The 17,706-nt window shown below is 39.9% G+C and overlaps 1 protein-coding gene across 1 annotated transcript in view; it reads left to right on the forward strand.

Annotated features, from left to right (window-relative positions):
* Window positions 1-5,023, forward strand: part of PAG1 (phosphoprotein membrane anchor with glycosphingolipid microdomains 1) — a 43,644-nt gene extending 38,621 nt beyond the window's left edge. The window contains exons 6-7 of the mRNA XM_044424505.1: window positions 1,429-1,488; window positions 2,727-5,023. Of these exons, the coding sequence (XP_044280440.1) occupies window positions 1,429-1,488; window positions 2,727-3,077 (411 nt within the window). The 3' untranslated portion in view covers window positions 3,078-5,023. The remainder of the gene's footprint in view (window positions 1-1,428; window positions 1,489-2,726) is intronic.
* Window positions 5,024-17,706: the final 12,683 nt, after the last annotated feature.

Genomic DNA, 17,706 nt, shown 5'->3' on the forward strand with positions numbered 1-17,706 from the left:
GCCTTTGTGTTGAGCTGAGTAACTGAACTAAACACAACTAAGTGGAAGAAAATAGTATGCAAATCATAATACCAGTTTTGGAATGCAGTAATGATTTGTATTGATACTATTGATAAAGCATAGAAATCATTGATAAAATATAGACTTCTGAGAAAGAAAATCCTTTGATCTACTTTAAAATGTCTGCATTCATAGACTTGCTACCTTACATTTCAGTGAAAGGGCAAAGATTCAGGAGGATGGAAGTCCATACTGTTATTAGATCATTTCATTCATCATTACTAAGGTGCTCATAGCAAAAATCCTTCTGCTGACTCTAAGCATTTCAGACAATGCTGTTGTTGTTGTTGTTGTTGCAGACAAACTGGAAAAGGTTCAGAGAAGGGCAATAAGGATGATTCAGGGTCTGGAAACAAAGCCCTAAGAGTGAAAGAACTGTTCATGTTCAGCCTTGAGAAGACTGAAGGGGGATACGATAGCACTCTACAAATACTTGAAAGGCTTTCACAAAGAGGGAGGACAGGATATCTTCTCAATCATTCCAGAGTGCAAGACACAGAATAATGGTCTCAAGTTACAAGAAACCAGATTCTAGCTAGATATCAGGAAAGTTTTCCTGACTGCTAGAGCAGTACAACAAGGGAACCAATTGCCTAGGGAGGTTATGTGCTCTCCCACACTGGAGGCATTCAAGATGCAACTGGACCGTCACCTGAGTGGGATGGTAGAACTTGCTGACCTGCACTAGCAGGGGGTTAGGCATGATAGCCAACTCTACTCTTCTATGATTCTATTATTTAAGAACTGCAGTGTGTGTTTCAGCTAATACACAAAAAGATGGGCCTGCCAATGACCATATATATGGATGGGTGGATGGCTGGACAGATGGACGGAGGAGAGAGAGAGGGAGAGAGATTTTTTTAGGGGAGAGGGGAGTGCCTGTCATTGTTATGTGTTAATAAGGCTCATATTTATTTATGTATGTATGTATGTATGTATGTATGTATGTCTGTATGTATGTATGTATGTATTTAGGAAGCTTCTATGCCACCCCATTTGCCGAAGCCTCAGGGTGGCTCACAACAATAAATGACAACAATATAAAAACAATATAATTGGAGACATCCTGGCCAATGATGTAAAATCAATAAATAAAATTAACAATTAAAATGTTTAAATTAAAAAAGGTCTTGGCCTGGCGCCAAAAAACAAATAACGACGGCGCCAGGCGGACCTCTCTGGGGAGCACATTCCATAGATTGGGCGCCACAACAGAGAAAGCCCTCCTCTGGGTACTTACCCTCCTAATATCCTTCACGGAAGGTTCCCAGAGAAGGGCCTCTCCCACTGATCTCAAGGGGCAGGCGGGCATATATGGATGTAAGTGCTCCTTTAGGTAACCAGGACCCATTTTTCTATCTTTTTCAGAGGTTCAGTTCATTGTCTTACAAATCTCGAGAAGACAACCCATCTCTTACAGAAGATGAGGTGAGTTTGTCCGTGCATGAAATGTACTCATTCTTTTTACAGCAATACATCAGTTTAAGTGCTCTATAATTCAGAAGGTTGGAGAACAGTGAAGAAATCTAGAGAGGAAAGGATGCCCACAGAGACAAAGCCTTTAAAAAAAAATTGGGTGCCTTTGTCAATCTCAATGCCCCAGTGTTTTCTGCATTTTAAAATGGATTAATCCTTTTGATTGCTAGTTAAAGTTCATGTCTTGTAAATTTAAGAAGGGCCAGCATTAATATAGAGACAATGGTACCAAACAACTACACATGCAATTCTACTCAATTCCTACTCATCCTTTCTTACTGCAGTTGCTCAAGCCTGTCACTTACTTTCCAGTCACCTAGAGAGCCTTTAGGAATGGTGTGCAACCTGCTAAGAGGAGCTGCAGCTGTGTCTGAGGCAGTGGGAAAGAATCAGCATACCCCTTCTCTGTGTGAATATCTGTCACTTCTGCTCACGCAAGGGACACTTTGAAGCCAAACCCTATAAGTTTGATGTATTTTAGAAAAGGAAGTACCTGTGGTCTTCAGGAGTTCTGCTTTAAAGTATTTATAGCCATATAACTGCATTTTCCCATTGTAAAATGACTAATGAAGTGTGGGCAAAATAAATTTGAAATGCAATGCAACCTTGAAAGCCCTGAGATTCAGGAAGAGAAGCATATTCCATATACAAGCTGCATTTTTACGTAGTGGATATTAAAGAAATGGCTCACTTTCTACTAGGGCTTCCCCAGAGCCCATTTCATTCTGGTTTATAACTGGACTATCTGCTTTGCTGTCCATGGGGATGCAACCCAAAATAGCACAACTTCTCTGTCATTAACTGTGACGTTTAGAAGGCTAGCATGGCAAAGGCATGTTTCACATTTAATATGTTGGATTCATATCTAGTCATACTTAAAGTAAACTCACTGTCATCAGTGAGACTTGTTACTTATGACTTAATAAGCTCCATGGATAACTCCATGGATAACTCCATGGGGTGGGGGGTGTTACACATAAGACTATGCCCTTAATCTCCTACCAAAATCCACAACATTAAACCACAGCAGGAGTATATGGGTGCAGTGTTCATCTTCAGTCCAGTAAACCAGTTGTTACATCTGAACTGTGCTATTTTACTTGGTGAATTATAAAATAGGAAGAGATTTGCTATTTTAAATGCTATTTTATTTACTTACTTCTCTCCCACTGCTTTCCTACCCCAACTAGATTTCAGCAATGTACTCTTCTGTAAATAAGCCAGGACAGGCCTCCAGAGACCTGGAGTCTACATACACCTGTATTCCAGAAATTGTACCTCAGAAGTCACCATCGATTTGCAGTGGCCTCTATGCCAGTGTGAAGGACTTGGAAAATATCCCACATCTTACAACCATGCCTCAGTCACCAGACAGACTAAATGGGGAGTTAGAGCCAGACTATGAAGCGATTCATACAATAAATCGTGAGGAAGACAGAAATGTTTTAGTGCCTAACAGCAGCCAATCCATCCTCCCACAAGAGAATGACTATGAGAGTATTGGGGACTTGCAGCAAAACAAGGAAATCACTAGACTTTAACTTTATTGAAGACAGGGCCCTGGGAATGGACTTCATGACGTGTGTTCAAGAAATCCAGGATCCACTCCACTTCATATCACTTGCACACTTGACTCACGAGTGAACATGAGATTTTCTCTCCACTGAAAAATGCATTGTGTTTGAAGTGTTTGTCAGGTGACATGAAAGCTTGCTCAGAGATGTTTGATCTGAGATGGCTGCTTCACACTTGCAAATCATCTTACAGATGTGACCTCACCCTAGGGAACAGGCAAGGGCTACTGCTTCTTTTGAAGAAGAAAGAGAAGCCAACTGGAAGATGAAACAAACTGCTTCTTTAAAAAATAAAATCTTTGCATGCCTTGCCAAAATGTGCAATCTTATCTGGCTGCTCTTGTAGGTGATGGTCACCACAAGAGAAAGATAAAATCAGAATCAACATTGAAGGCTTTGACTGACACAACCAGTTTTTTGTAGAGTGTGCCATTTTTGTCACTTGCCAAAAGATATATGTACAGGGAGTTACACCTACCCACCTACATATATATACATACACACACACACATACATTATCATTAAAAAAGCAATGTTTCAATTCTCTTTAAAATGTTATTTTATCATTTCTTTCAACCATTCTAATTTGTACTTAGAATTTGTACACTCTTTTAGCATGTACAATGCCATACATTCATGGTACCTGGCAAGCAGATACTGTCCACAGCCAGACACACAGGCATGCAAGCAAGCACTAAACTTGAAGTTATGAGATTTTTGATATTGCCAGAGAACACTCAAACTTGACCTCAGTCTCACCCTTTGGCTTTTGTCTTGCTTTGCGAAGGTGAAAAACAGAACAATTTGAGGCAGGGACAGATGTCATTGGTGGAAGATCTGTAAGTCTGTTTCTGAAGGATTACCGTAGATACGGTTGGAGATGGCTGGCAGTCCTACCTCCTACCTACTCCGTTGCAATCTACTACAGTATGGTACTAATATTCACAAGTAAGCTCTTTCCACGGTACTTGAAAGAATCTTGTAAAATCCATTTCTTATCCTCTGTAGTAGCTTACTATGATCTATCTCCTCACTTTGACAGCCACTTGTACTTTGGACACTTATTATATTATCCAATCTATTCAAACATGTGGAAATATTTTGTATTGAATGCACTTCCCAGCCCAGGGAGGCACAGTATTTAATGCAAGTTTAAGAAATCATGTAATGCATGAAATGGTAAGCTGAAAATTTTAAAAGTACTATGGAGTTTGGAATTACTTTATGATGTGTCCAGTTAGAAGTTAACAGAAAACCATTCAAGATATCTAAAACAGACTGTAAAATTTGAACTGAAAGTTAAGTAAAAATTAAAGCACAAGGGAAAATAATTCTAGCAGATTCAGGGCATGGTCTCAGTGACCTACCGTTTTTGTAAGAATCACTCTGGGAAGCATTAGCATTCAGTAACCCACTTACAAGGTAGTGCCAACTTCTGGGTAGCTGCTGGCAGTCAAGCTTTTTCTTTCAACCAAGGCAGAGACTTCAGGAGTTTTGAACCAGTAACTCAAACCAACATACCATTTTTTGCGCAACCTACAGAGGGTCAAAGTATACAGTATATTAACTAAATAGTTTATCACTAACCCATCGTTGTTTTTACTCTAAAGTAAGTGCATGGGCTCCATCTGGATTGGGATCACCATACTGCTGCAGGAAAGGCTTACAGATCTCTTCATATGCTGCTTGCTTCCTCAAATTCTACATGCATTGAAGGCAGAAGCTTCAATGGATACCACCTGCATTAAGGAAGAGTTTTTTCCCCTTTAACCCCAGTATGGGATGTATGTGAAATGTGTTGCAGTTCACTTTTGATCAGTTTTCATCCACTTTCTGAACAGAACACAGACTGAAATGGAATATGGGTTCATACATTGTTGAATTTACAGTGTGATTCATGGACCCAAAAATGATGCATTCAAGCACCAGGTATTCCCTTTTGGAAACTGCATGCAAAAATGCATATCTAAAAAACATGCACAAGAAAGCATCCATTTCAAAAATGTACAAAACTGTTACACATATTTGGAAGAATACACACAAAACTGTGCATGGATTTTCATGCAGAAAGAAGAAAAGCAAAGCTTACCATCTGATATAGACTTGTACTGGAACAAGTTTTGAAATTGAATATGCAAATCCCTAAACTCACCATGGGGTGCATGTAAGGAATTTTAGGGACAATGCAGCCAAGAGGAAGGAATAAGCCTCCCCTCCAGGAGCACAGTGACCCTGATTTGAACTGGGGCCACACATACCTACTCTAGAGTAAAGAAAAAGAGCGGGACATAGTTAGCAGCACACTATGAGATTATTAATGGGTATTGGACCTAGAGATCAGCAATTCCACAGGACCCCCCCCCCCAAAAAAGTCATTTTGTTTTCATGTATACTGGTGCAGAATTTTTGGCTTCCCCTAGATCAAGGCTTGGGTAACCTTAGGGAGCCCAGGGACCACTTCCCACCTCTCCGAGACCCATCTGTGGCCTGGACTCCTGCCAGTACTATGGTACCAAAATTTGGCAACAGGAGGGTAATGGCAAAAAAAAAACTGGCAATTGGCTGCCAAATGTTGGTGACAAGGCAGCATGGTGAGAGGAGCATGTGGCCCACGAGCTACCTTTTGCCCATCCCTGTCCTAGATCCATGGAAAAACATGCTTTGCATAGATGTACATGCACACATGCAGAAACAGAGGTAATCTTCCAAAATGTTATTTTTCTTGCCTACTGGTCTTGTGCCATTCTATTTCCACATGTCTAACCACAGCTGTACCTTTCTGTGTGTATACAGCATTCTTTTCCATACTTTATTCAGCTGATTCACACATTTTATAGAGAATGTCGTTCTTAAGGGCTTGCTGCATGTTTATGAATATTTGCAGTGCTAAATATTGTTGAACATGATAGGGAATTGTACATCTCCAAACATTCAAAAATATGTGAAGAACATGCTCCAAGGAGCTGAAATCAGGAGAAGAGTGAAGTAGCCTTAGGTATTTGAAGTTTCTGGGAAACTTTGAGAAGACTAAACTAATGCATATTCATTTTTTGGATTGTTTTAGACCTCAGGAGCTTTTTTAAGTTTTGTGATACTTTGTAGCCTTATTCTAAGCTCCCATTCAAGGTTTTACTTTATTTATTTATTTATTTAAACAACTTATATGCCGCCCCATCGCATAACATCAATTACCACAAGGCAGTCTGGTTGCATTAACTTGCTGTTACAAATAAGCTGCCATACGGATTGATTTTCTATCAGCTCCTCATTTAATTACTACCTTAACTGATATGAAAAGGCCTCAGTTCACATTGCAACAACAATGCAAAACCTTCCCAATGGCTTCCCTCTTGTTGCTGCTCTTTGCAGTTATGGTAACGTGTTGAACAACTTGTTTAGGGATTGCCCCTCCTGGATAGAGAGTATAATGATACTGCTGCAGACATTCAGTGTCAGCTACAGTAGCAGCTAAATAAGTTACTCTAAGTATTATGGGTTCTCTGTGGATAATCTCCCACGTGGAGGTTGTTCTCTGCAGCAATCATAGAGTATTACCTAAAAGGGTTGTTCCACCTCTGCTGGCTTCATTGCACTCATGGGAATAGCTGCTTGCACAATGGCACTGCTCAAACCAACCACAAGAATGACTTGAAATGCTTGTTCCTGGATCAGGACAGGTCGGCACAGTTCCCTTCTGCAATTTTTCCCCATTTTTCTGTGGTCTTTGTCTGATTCCAAAAATGAGTGTTTCCGTTTGACTTATTTTTAGAAGAGTGAAACCCCACTGTCCAAGCGGTCACTTCCAGGAGCACATGGGCACAATAGGCTACCACTTATATACACAAACCTTTAAGTGAGGAATATTAAGCAGAATAGACAAGTACTTAGTTTACAGAATGTTTGTTTTAGCAGACACGGTAATTCAGCTAATTATCATCACTTTCCAGGCCTGTTTATGTTTAGGAATTTGGAGTCTTAGTTTCCAGATAAACTAATGTTAGAACAAGCTTTCCACAAAAGCTCTTAAGATATACTCTAGAGTACTTCTGCTTTTGCATGTTATTAAAGAAAAAGCTTATAGGGAAGGGCTGATTGAACTGAGTTGTTTTCTACTTCTGGGATAAATCTCAATGAGTTTCTTCATGCAGACTCCTCTATGCATTGAAAGAATGCGCAAGAGGCATTGCAGGGCTGGATTGGTTAGCCCCACATGCTACTGCCCCTGGACTCGGGTGGCATGGAAAAGAGCTCTCCATGTGAATTAGTGCAATGATGCAAGAAGCAACTAACAATGGCTCAATCAGGGGCCCTCATCAAATGGACCCAAGATGCTGGAGAAGCATTTTCTGCCACAGCCATCAGCTTTGGACTGGAGCTACAGCAAGGACAAGACAAAATGCTCCAGCCCCACAGCCCCATCTTTGTGTGTCCTTTCAACACATGGGCTGCAGTGGGTTGGTAGGTGAACCTTGATATATCTTCTCATTTTTGCACAATAACAACCTGCCGGTATGCTGCAAGTATTATAATGCCATGTACCAGAAGTCAAGCTTCCATTTCATAAGACTAGGTCTTCTGCAATGTCAACTACACGAGTGTCAACCATTATGTTCCTCAGGGCATAAATACTGTGCCTTTAGAAATCTACCTTCTACAAAGTCTTCTGGATAGGCTTCTAGCAATGGTCCCTGTATCAAAGTATATGTGGTGCTTTCTGTGAACCTTTACTATGGTGCTTTATGAAATATTCTGAAATGTTACATTCTTTGTATATATCTCTGAAAACTAATGAGCAAGGTTTTTCTGCCTAAAAGGGTCAGCTTCTTTCTTCTAGAATTCTGTTCTACATAGCTTGGAACCTATCCTTTTAAGATGGTGTGACTCCCATGTAACTCTAGTACAAAATGATGCACATGCTTTATGTTGAAAACATAAACAGTAGCTATTCACTTAGTACTGAGGGGTTGTATATTGCTATGTGTTCAAAAATCTGTTATCAAATATTATCTATGCACATATAAATTTTGTAAAATAATGCTTTGTATTAAGAAAAGATAAATCACATGCCAAATCCTGAAATAGCCCAACTATTCTCATTCAAATAAATGAATGTATCTTGAATCAGATGCCACCTATACTTAAAGGACCCAGAAATGCAACTGTAAACTAATTTTATTGCATGAGAGGGTCCAGATAAGACAAGATGGAAAATGTTCTGAAGATCAGATTTTCTTCCTTATCAGGAAACTACATGATACATGCAAACATGTTAATACAGGCCTACAGGCTCTTTTTCTAGTCCGGTTCTCATCCCCATAAGGTTTGAGGCACTTACTTGCCTTTGTAGACTTGCAAGGGGAACCCTAACAGGATGGAAAAGTAGCCAGAACAGAAAAAGAGTGGTGGGTGGGTAAACATAGCAGCTTGTCATTTAAAAATCTGCGACTGCTTCATTACTCCTATTTGCTCAGAAGTGCAGTCTGCCCTTCGAAACAGGGCGGTTTTGTATTTTGATTCTTCACCTGTAGTTTTCTATCTGCAAAGAAACAGGTGAGACTTGTGAGGCTGTCCCCAACTTTCGTATCACCACCTCTTTTTATGATCAAAGGGAGGGCCATGCCCAATTCTTCCACTGCTGTTAATTGGACTGTGCTGGTTGCCTTGGCACCCTAATTTTTCTCTCCACAGGAAAAAAGACTGCTAATTTAACAGAAACGATTGATGAACTAAAGCCAGAGAATAGCCTTTCTTGCAAGAACTTCTGGAGATGTGATCCATTCAAGGCAGAAGATGCAAAGCTATACCCTGGAATTATTTTTTATTTCAAAATACTGCTTCGTAAGATATACCTATACAGCACAAATTCTTGTGTTCTCTCCTAGAACAGCTACATTAGTTAATGTAACAATCTCTTAAGAGTGGTTCACATAAAATAAACAGGCACATATTAGGACAGACAGTATAGCTAAACATCAAATAATCACTCAATTATACCTGTGGAGGTCTAGCAAATATTCCACCATATGTATAATGCTTTAAAAGTTCATGTTTTCCTTACAATTTTTGTATTGTACATGCCCAGACAAAACAGTTCATTAGCATGGATACCATGGAAGCAAGAAGCGATCAAGAAATCTCAGTGGCAGCTAGCTTGTCTTTTGTTATAATAATAAATTGCATAAATTATTGGTAAATACTCACGGCTTGATTTTATTTCCAGATGTCTTCATATTAATTATGTGGTCCCAATTATGTGGTCCCATTAGGACACAGTTTCACTACAATCCTCTTAGAGTTGCAGATTTGCAGGTCTTTAAGACCTGACTTAAAGATGTGCTGTAAAATACAATTTTACATATTTTAGTTCACGGTGTGAAATGTACATTACAGTACATCAAATCCATCAGTCTGTGGACCTGATATCTCCCTGCTAACCTTGTGGAATCACAATAGGATTCTACGTGTACCCCCACCCCACAAGTACACCACCCACCAAACCACTATCTGAGCTTTCTTCAATGTGGTGCCCTCCAGATGGTTTTGACTACAATTATCATCAGTCCCAGTTAGCCTGGCCAATTGTCAGTGGAAATGGGAATGACTGTTTGCTTTTCTACTGATTCTGATGTGAACTTAGCACTTGCCTCAGGGGTTCAAGGGATCACATATGGTCTGCCACTGCCAATCTCTCCCCAGTCCTGCTACCATCAGTCTTGTATACATACGCAGCTGTTCATGCCCAGCTCCCACAATGTTTTCCACCAATGTGTCACCACTTCTGCTTCCAGAGTGGAAGCCCAGAAGATGATCTAGGAGATTGCTGAGAAATGAGCAAACAATTAGTGTGCACAGAATCTTCAGCCCTGAATCCCACATCAGTGTTGGCAGGTACACATGTACTTACATCTCAGCATTCTAAGACAGGAAGGTTTAACCCTCCCCTCCCCACCCACTGAGATCTAGAGGACACTGGGGCTGTAAGACACTGGGGCTGTCATGAGGTTGGAGAAACTACACCCTGCCCAGCCTCTATACTCCTTTTGCCACTTTTTTCTCTGAGCTGAAGGCTATACATCATGGTGGTCCTAGGGAACAGAAAAGGCCTTCTTTTGGGCTGTGCAAGAAAAATGCTACTCTTTCTTAAGTGCTGCCCCTGGCAACTGATCTTGCCAACCACCTAGAACTTGCCAACCATCCAGAATCTATGCCTAATCTGCCAAAGGCCCTGCCTCCTAGCCCAGGTCTTTCATGCAATGAATGACAGGGACAGGCAAGCATTAGAACACACAAACCACAATTATAAACCCCTTCATAAAACTCTGGAAGCACCAGTATTCCTGTGCAACTCTTAGCAATCCTAAAAATTCCCATAAACCCTCAGGTGCTATGTCAACACGTGAATCTGTGTTGCACCAAGCTAGGCTCCTTGTCCATCTATCTTAGTACAGTCGACCCTTAACCAACAGAGGTTCTCCAGGGCTTTGGGCATAAATCCATCACCTGCTACCATGACTTTTTTAAATTGGAGATGGTAGGGGCTGACCTGAATGGAACATACATACTCTTCCAAAACAAGGGAAAGGGGCATGAGTGCAATTTATCACAGCTGACTGCACATATGCTCTATGGCACTGACTTCCCAGGAACGTGTTGCTTGGATCTACCCACCCGGATCAGATTACTTGATGCAGTGGCTGGAATGTTGGACTGGAACTCAGGAGACCCAGGTTCCAGTCTTCACTCAGCCACAAAGCTTGCTGGGTGACTCCGGATCAGTCACTGACCAACCTGCCTCCCAAGGTAGCTGTGAAGATTAAATAGAAGAGGGGGATTCTATAAGCCTCCTTGAGTTCACTGCAGGCAAAAGGCTGAATATCAGTATAATAAATGAATAAACTTGTTGGCCCAGCATGAGATGGCTGGGATAGGGATCTGTCAGATTGAAATCCCAATGGTCTTGGTGCCTCTAATATTTGCATGAAAGGAAGTAAAAGGACTGGTAGCCACAATTTCTCCCAGTACTGCAGCAGTATAGCAACAGAAGCTGTGTCTCCCAAATTCCTTTTTCAGATAAAGCTTTAAAAGCACAAAATCATGACTCTGTTTAGAATTCAACACCATACCAGCCTTGCCCATAGGTACAGTTCAGCATAGAAGGTACGTTATGTGTGCGCATTTTAAATCATGTGTGCTAGGCACTGACCACCAAGGTTCTTTGATCAGAATACAGTAAGAACAGTCTTCTAACAATGTTGTGAACCGGTCAATACTGATCAAGAAGCTCCTGCATGAATCAGCTATTATGGAACATTTATTACAATGTGGTATACATGCATATCCAAATTAATGCATGCATTACCAACTTTAGCTACTGAAATGAACAGCAATGTTCATCAGCCAAGCATTTCTGTATATGCCTGAGATTCTGACATTGGAAAGAATTGTCCACTTGTACCACTGACTTCAGTGACCCTAAGGGAATGTAACTTGTGCTAAATTGCAGCTGCAATGAATAAAAAATGCTAATCATTTTTACTGCTATGACAACTTTCACAAACTATAGGTGAAGATTTTTTAACAACCTATCTGGTAATGTTTTATAATCTATAGAGTTTTATACACTCAGCTATCCAGCAGTGGTGTCATTTTCAGAATTTCTGTACCATAAATTGCAACTCTGTTATAATGCTAGGCTTTGTTCTACTTTTAAAATAATTAATAATCATAATTAAGGTACGGTTACATCAGTACATGCAATTATCTTACCTTTGATATTTCTTGTTACTGTCATCTGATAAAATTTGTTGATCTTGTTTTCCTAATATTGTACATTAAATATGTCTAGACAATTTAGCATTTAGTTGCTGAAAACACAGTCAGCAATGATGTTTATTGACTGTAAATATATGCCCTATGAAAATACAGAGGTGCACAGAAGAAAGCATTGCTTAAATAAATATGGTTCAGTGATATGCATTAGAAGCTTTATGTGTTGAAGACTTTCAGTACCTTCACCCTAGCTTTTCAGGGAATGAAATCCTTCAAATTCTTACCAGTGCACAAAAGCAGCTTATGCAGGATATATCTTAGTAATTGTCAGAGATTCATATAAATAGTGTTTAAATCCAAAATACTTTGTACAGAGATAAAATGCGTATCTCAGAAAGAAAACAACAATTCAAACCTGAAATGATTTTTTAATCACTTGATGTGGAATAAAGTGCAATAAAAACTGCATAACAGGAATGTGTGTGTCAGTTTCTTAATGTTGCTAACTTTTTTCATGTTTCCTTCAACATCTAATTACCATGAATCAGCGAATTCACAAATGCATTTCCAGGGACACATTCCTTGCCTGGACTCTGTGACTGCAGTTATTTTAGTAAAAGCCAGCAGGCATTCAGCTTCATGAAAGGCATGCATGATACCCAATGCACTTTACTGGCCTGATCCTGGCCATCTGGGAATATGAAAAGCAGGGGTGAGCAACTTGTGTTTCCTTCAGATGTTGTTGCATTGCACATAGTCAGTGGTGAGGGATGAAAGAAATGGAAGTCCAGCAATGTCTGGAGGACTACAAGTTACTCAGCCCTGATATATGAGCAGAGCTTGGTGTCAGCTTCTACTGGAAACTTCCCCAGTCTCAACTTGGTAAAGGAGTCAGTATGACCACTCTTGCAGGGAGGGACTGGGGACAGAGAGGAGGCAAGCCACCATCCCCTTTTCACAGTGGCATTATGTGGTTTCTCACCAGCACAACATTCATCCACTCTTTCTGGAGAGACAGGAAAAGAAAGGCACAGCATTATGTTTCAGCTCCAGTCCTGCTCCAGCTTCTCGCTGATCACACTGGGTATGTTAGTTACCAGAGAACATTCTCTCTCAGATGAGATGCTGAGGGAGATTCAGAGACAAGAGGAAAACTTTTATACTGGCTGAAAATGAGAAAGGGTTGTGATAAAAATAGAGAATATGAAATAGAAGATACATTCTGCTAAATTGTTTAAAAATCCTATTTGGCAATCCAGTTATTTGTCTAATAAAACTAAAATCACTAGGCTAACACCAGCTGGATTTTCTATAGGCTCAAATCCAAATAGTTCTGTTAAACTAAGATATAGGGTCATGCCACAGAAGTGCTAATACATTTTAAAATGTGTTCAAAGTAACTTCACATTTTCTTAATTATATAGAACATTTTGGAGATGATTCGATCTCTCTTTACACTGGTGTAGATTAACTAAAGGCAGAAACTAAGGGCATTATCACACTGTAAGGAGAAGTTAAATGATTCCCAAGACTAATGAACTGTATTTTTGCTCACATTGGAATGTCAATTAGATTTAATGAAACATAATCCTAAAATCATCCATTATAAATTGAACTATTCATACTTTACCTGCATATAAAATAAAACTGCACCTATAAACAGCAAGCACATAGTAATTGCAGGCAGTGTTGCTCAAATGCAATCAAATGACCTCACTGTAAAATCATTTGAGTAAAATGTTCTACACTTTGAAACTTGTGGATGAAACTTTCCACAATGTGGTGTGTTTATACTTATTTGGAACTGATGGACTAACAAGTATCTCTAAAAACTGTAACTAGCTTTTAGGCAGCAAATACTCCTCATTTCTGTATTTGTTTATTTGCCGCACTAGTAAAATTACATTTGAGTAGGATAAGAACTTTGTTCATTTCTAACTTTCAAAACATTGTTCCAGTTTGCATGACACACTGGGCTCATCAGGGATGTGCCAGGATGATGCACGCTGCATGAATACGCAATCCCCAAACCCAGCCACAGTGGGTAATTTGAGGGCCAGATAAGCCTTGGTCTGTGGAAAGTTTGTGTGGGGGCTGTTTCATATGCAAATAACCCACAGTGGCCAGAGGCTTCTGTACATAAGTCATTTATTGTGTGCTTATGATGGAAGCTTGCCAGACCTTTTCATGGCAATGCTGCCCTCTAAGGCCATTCCCATGTTTTACAGCCATGTTCACAGAGTGTTTTTAGAGCAAGGCATGTCTGGAATTAAATTTCAAACTGAAACAAAAGTCTTGTGAGAAGTCACAAATCCACTATACTGCAGCTCTATCTTACAGCTTGTTTACAGAATATATCCAAAGGTAAAGAACTATAAACCTAGGGTTAGGACACATTTTTCTTCCTGCAAATAAAATGGAAGACGCCTCAGTAAAACAGCAGGTGAAATCCTGTATGTTGAGAAGCTCCAGCTTTGCGCAACACCACAACATCTTGATCGGGGTTCCATATTCAAAATGTCAGCTGGCATGCACCACTTCACCTTGTGGGTTAAGCTGCCACGGATGGGGCCAGTGTGCCACGCTACTTGGGCCATTTATTTTCTGCTGAAAGTGTCAGCACTTTATCAAGGCACTGCCACCCACTAAGAATTTAATACGAGACACCAAAAGTCTATTTGGTCTTGCATTCTGTTCGTGGAGGCAGATGCCCAGGGGAATCCTACAGGCAGTACATGAGTGCAATGAACTCTCCCACTCATGTTCCCCAGCAGCATGCTCCCCATAGTGCCTTCAATACTTGGAGATTAGATATAGCCATCATATGACTAACAGTAACTGTCTTTGCGTTAATTGGAGCAACCTGGACAGTCCTTAAAGCACATGCTGTAAACTTGCCATATATCATCTCATTCCTTTGCTCCACAAAACAAAATGCAGGAGAGCAACAACAGAAAGTGGTCCATTTGGCAAGGAACAGGGTTTAATTTAAGCCAAAGCTCACCTGGAGTTGCATGAAGACCAGCAGTAGGCAATCTGTGATCCTTCAGAGGATGTTGGACACAACTTCCATCAGTCATAAGCTATATGATGAGGGATAATGAGAGTCACTGTCCACCAACATATAGAGGGCCCACCCCTGATTTAGACTCAACTTCATCTCCAGGGTCATGCAAAGAAAAAAAAATACCTGTACCTGAGCATCCAGAAGATACTTCATTCACACTGATAACTCCACCTAGTTCTCCCATCTCAGGGTTTAAGCAAAAGGATCTGCAGGTTACTGACTTTGCAAATGACTTTGGTAAGCAGCACATCTCATTTTAGAAACAATGAGAAAAGAGGGAGGCTATTCTGCAGCAACTGTTTTAACAAAGGCACATGCAAGAGATGTTCACTTGCACTGGTTTTTTTAAAAAGCACTGATCAATTTTTGGGTGTGAACTGCACAATTTACTAGATTCTCCAACCATATGTCCCACAAACATTTAGCTTCAGATGATGTGGTAGACAAGCACCATAATATTTCTTAGGATTCCAAGATAGTGGAAGTGTGTCTTGCTGATAAGATTTATGTAAATACATGGTTTAGGCCTCCAGAGGGCACAGAACTGACATGAGATCCTAAGTACATCAAATAATGTCTAATGGTGATTTGTCACTCCTGTGTAATTTAATACCTACATGCCAGGCTGCCACTTCTGGATATAAATACCAAATCAGGCAACCAGAGATGTACAGAATTTAAACAAATGGAAATAAAGGAATCCAATGATCAAACATCAGTCCTCCAAGTTTTCAAAACAAAGTCTTTCATGACTTTGTCAGTCAGGATGTCAGTCAGGTTATACATTTGTACCTGTCCAAAACTATGATGCTTGGATAGAAGATCACTTTTTGAAGAAATCAAACATTCAATGCACTAATATGAGCCCCTCTTTATAAGTTTAAGCAAGTTTCTGGAATTTTGCAATTGTCTTTGTATTTTAAACACGCGCGCGCGCGCGCGCGCGAGGTGGGGGAGGGCTGGGAATGGGAATTCTGGGCTTTATATTTTTTGTAAAGTTTGGACTTTGAGAGTTGGTTTTACCTGGGAATCAGTACCTTTTTATTATGACTGAAGTGAAGAATCAAACCACAGAAACAATACAAAGGATCAGTATGAAAACATGTAGGGCATCATATAATTTCTTAAAAGACTTTTAAAAAACAAAACAAGAAAGTTTAGCTTTACCAAACATATCAATGTGCATCTTGGAACTTGAGACTTGCAATAATTTACTCTGTATTCCTTAATATTCTGATGTATGATTGCATGAACAGGCAGTTCAAGAGCCTTGCATTGTGCTCACTCCAATTGTGCCAAAGCGTCTGCCATCTGTTTGGCTCTTCCAAATAAAAGTTTTATTGTACGAGCGAAGCTCTAAATTCTTATACCCTTTTTACAAATTCACTTGGCAGTTTGTGAAAAAAAGAACAGCAGCAAATTCTTGGAGCTTGAACAGTCAAAGAAGCCTGGCAAGAAACCAACCTCCTCTTCTACATTAAATAGAATTTGGTACAGAAAAAATCTTCCCCAACCTGGTGACCCCCAGATGTGTTGGAATACAACTCCTACCACCCTCTTCCATGGGGATTGCTGTTTAAGAGAACTCTGAAAAGGCTATCTGTGTCTTGTCCTTCACTGTGAAGTGTTGCTCTATATATTACTTCTGATTCTCACGAACACATTGCATTAAAAGGGCAGCACAGGTGTCTCAATTTACATAGTACAGACTTTCTAGAATGTGTTTGCATTTGGCTACAGCTGGGGTGGAAAAAGAAAAATACTTCTATGAAGTATCTTCTATGAAGATCTGGGCTAAGGAAGAGGGTAATTTAGAATTTGGCTGAGCTGACATTTAGGAAGGCATGAATGTAAACCATCCCGAGATGTCCAAGCATGGGACAGTGTAGAAAAGTTATAAATAAGTAAATCTTAGTCTATAACATAGTTCCACTGGTGAAACTAAACGGTTTCAAATTGTAAGGTCCCTGCACGGGAGATTATATGGGAAGCATATAATGGTTACAGTGGGATAAATGTAAAATAAATGTTATACATGTTGATTTGCAATATGGTGAGGTTTGCTTTAAGTAAGCAACAAATGTAAGTAGTGATGCAGAGTAATAAAATTTATCTGGAGTACGATCGAGTTGCAGTCCCCCCATTCAGCAGGTTTGCTCTGTAATCCCATACGGTTGTACTTTAGATTAGGTCATATCAGCAAATAAGTGTTACATGGATAGAACAAGTCTCTTTGGTCTCAGTAAAGTCACTTGCACATAGGTAATTGATGGAGTCACCTCTGACAGCAAGGACCGCCTTTCTGGAAAATGTTGGTCCTAGTCACCACTTTTCCTTTCCACCTAAACTGTGATCAGTGCCAAAGCTGACAGGGTAGCATGAAGATTGTACATATAATTATAATTATCTTGTTGACAAACTACAAAGTTATTCTTGCATGGCCAGTATGCTTTTCACTCTGAAAAGCAACCTTATGGTGATTTGTGAAAACTTCAGGGCTACACTAATCAAGTTTTACATAGGTGCTTAGTCCAAACCTATGTAAGAAGGTGGAGACCTATTTTAGATAGGTAAGCATGACTGGCTAGTACATATAGAAACATCCCTTTCTTATTTATCATGAGTGGGGCAAAGCAGAGAGTCATAAAAGATATTACTAAGATAAGATGTAAACTGCCCTAACTGTATCTATAATGCATTGTCAAGTCATCTCCAACTTTATTTATTTATTTAAAACATTTTTATGCCGCCCCCATCGCA

This window comes from Varanus komodoensis, unplaced genomic scaffold (assembly GCF_004798865.1).
Source record: "Varanus komodoensis strain SLA01 unplaced genomic scaffold, ASM479886v1 scaffold14_1, whole genome shotgun sequence".
NCBI lineage: Eukaryota > Metazoa > Chordata > Lepidosauria > Squamata > Varanidae > Varanus > Varanus komodoensis.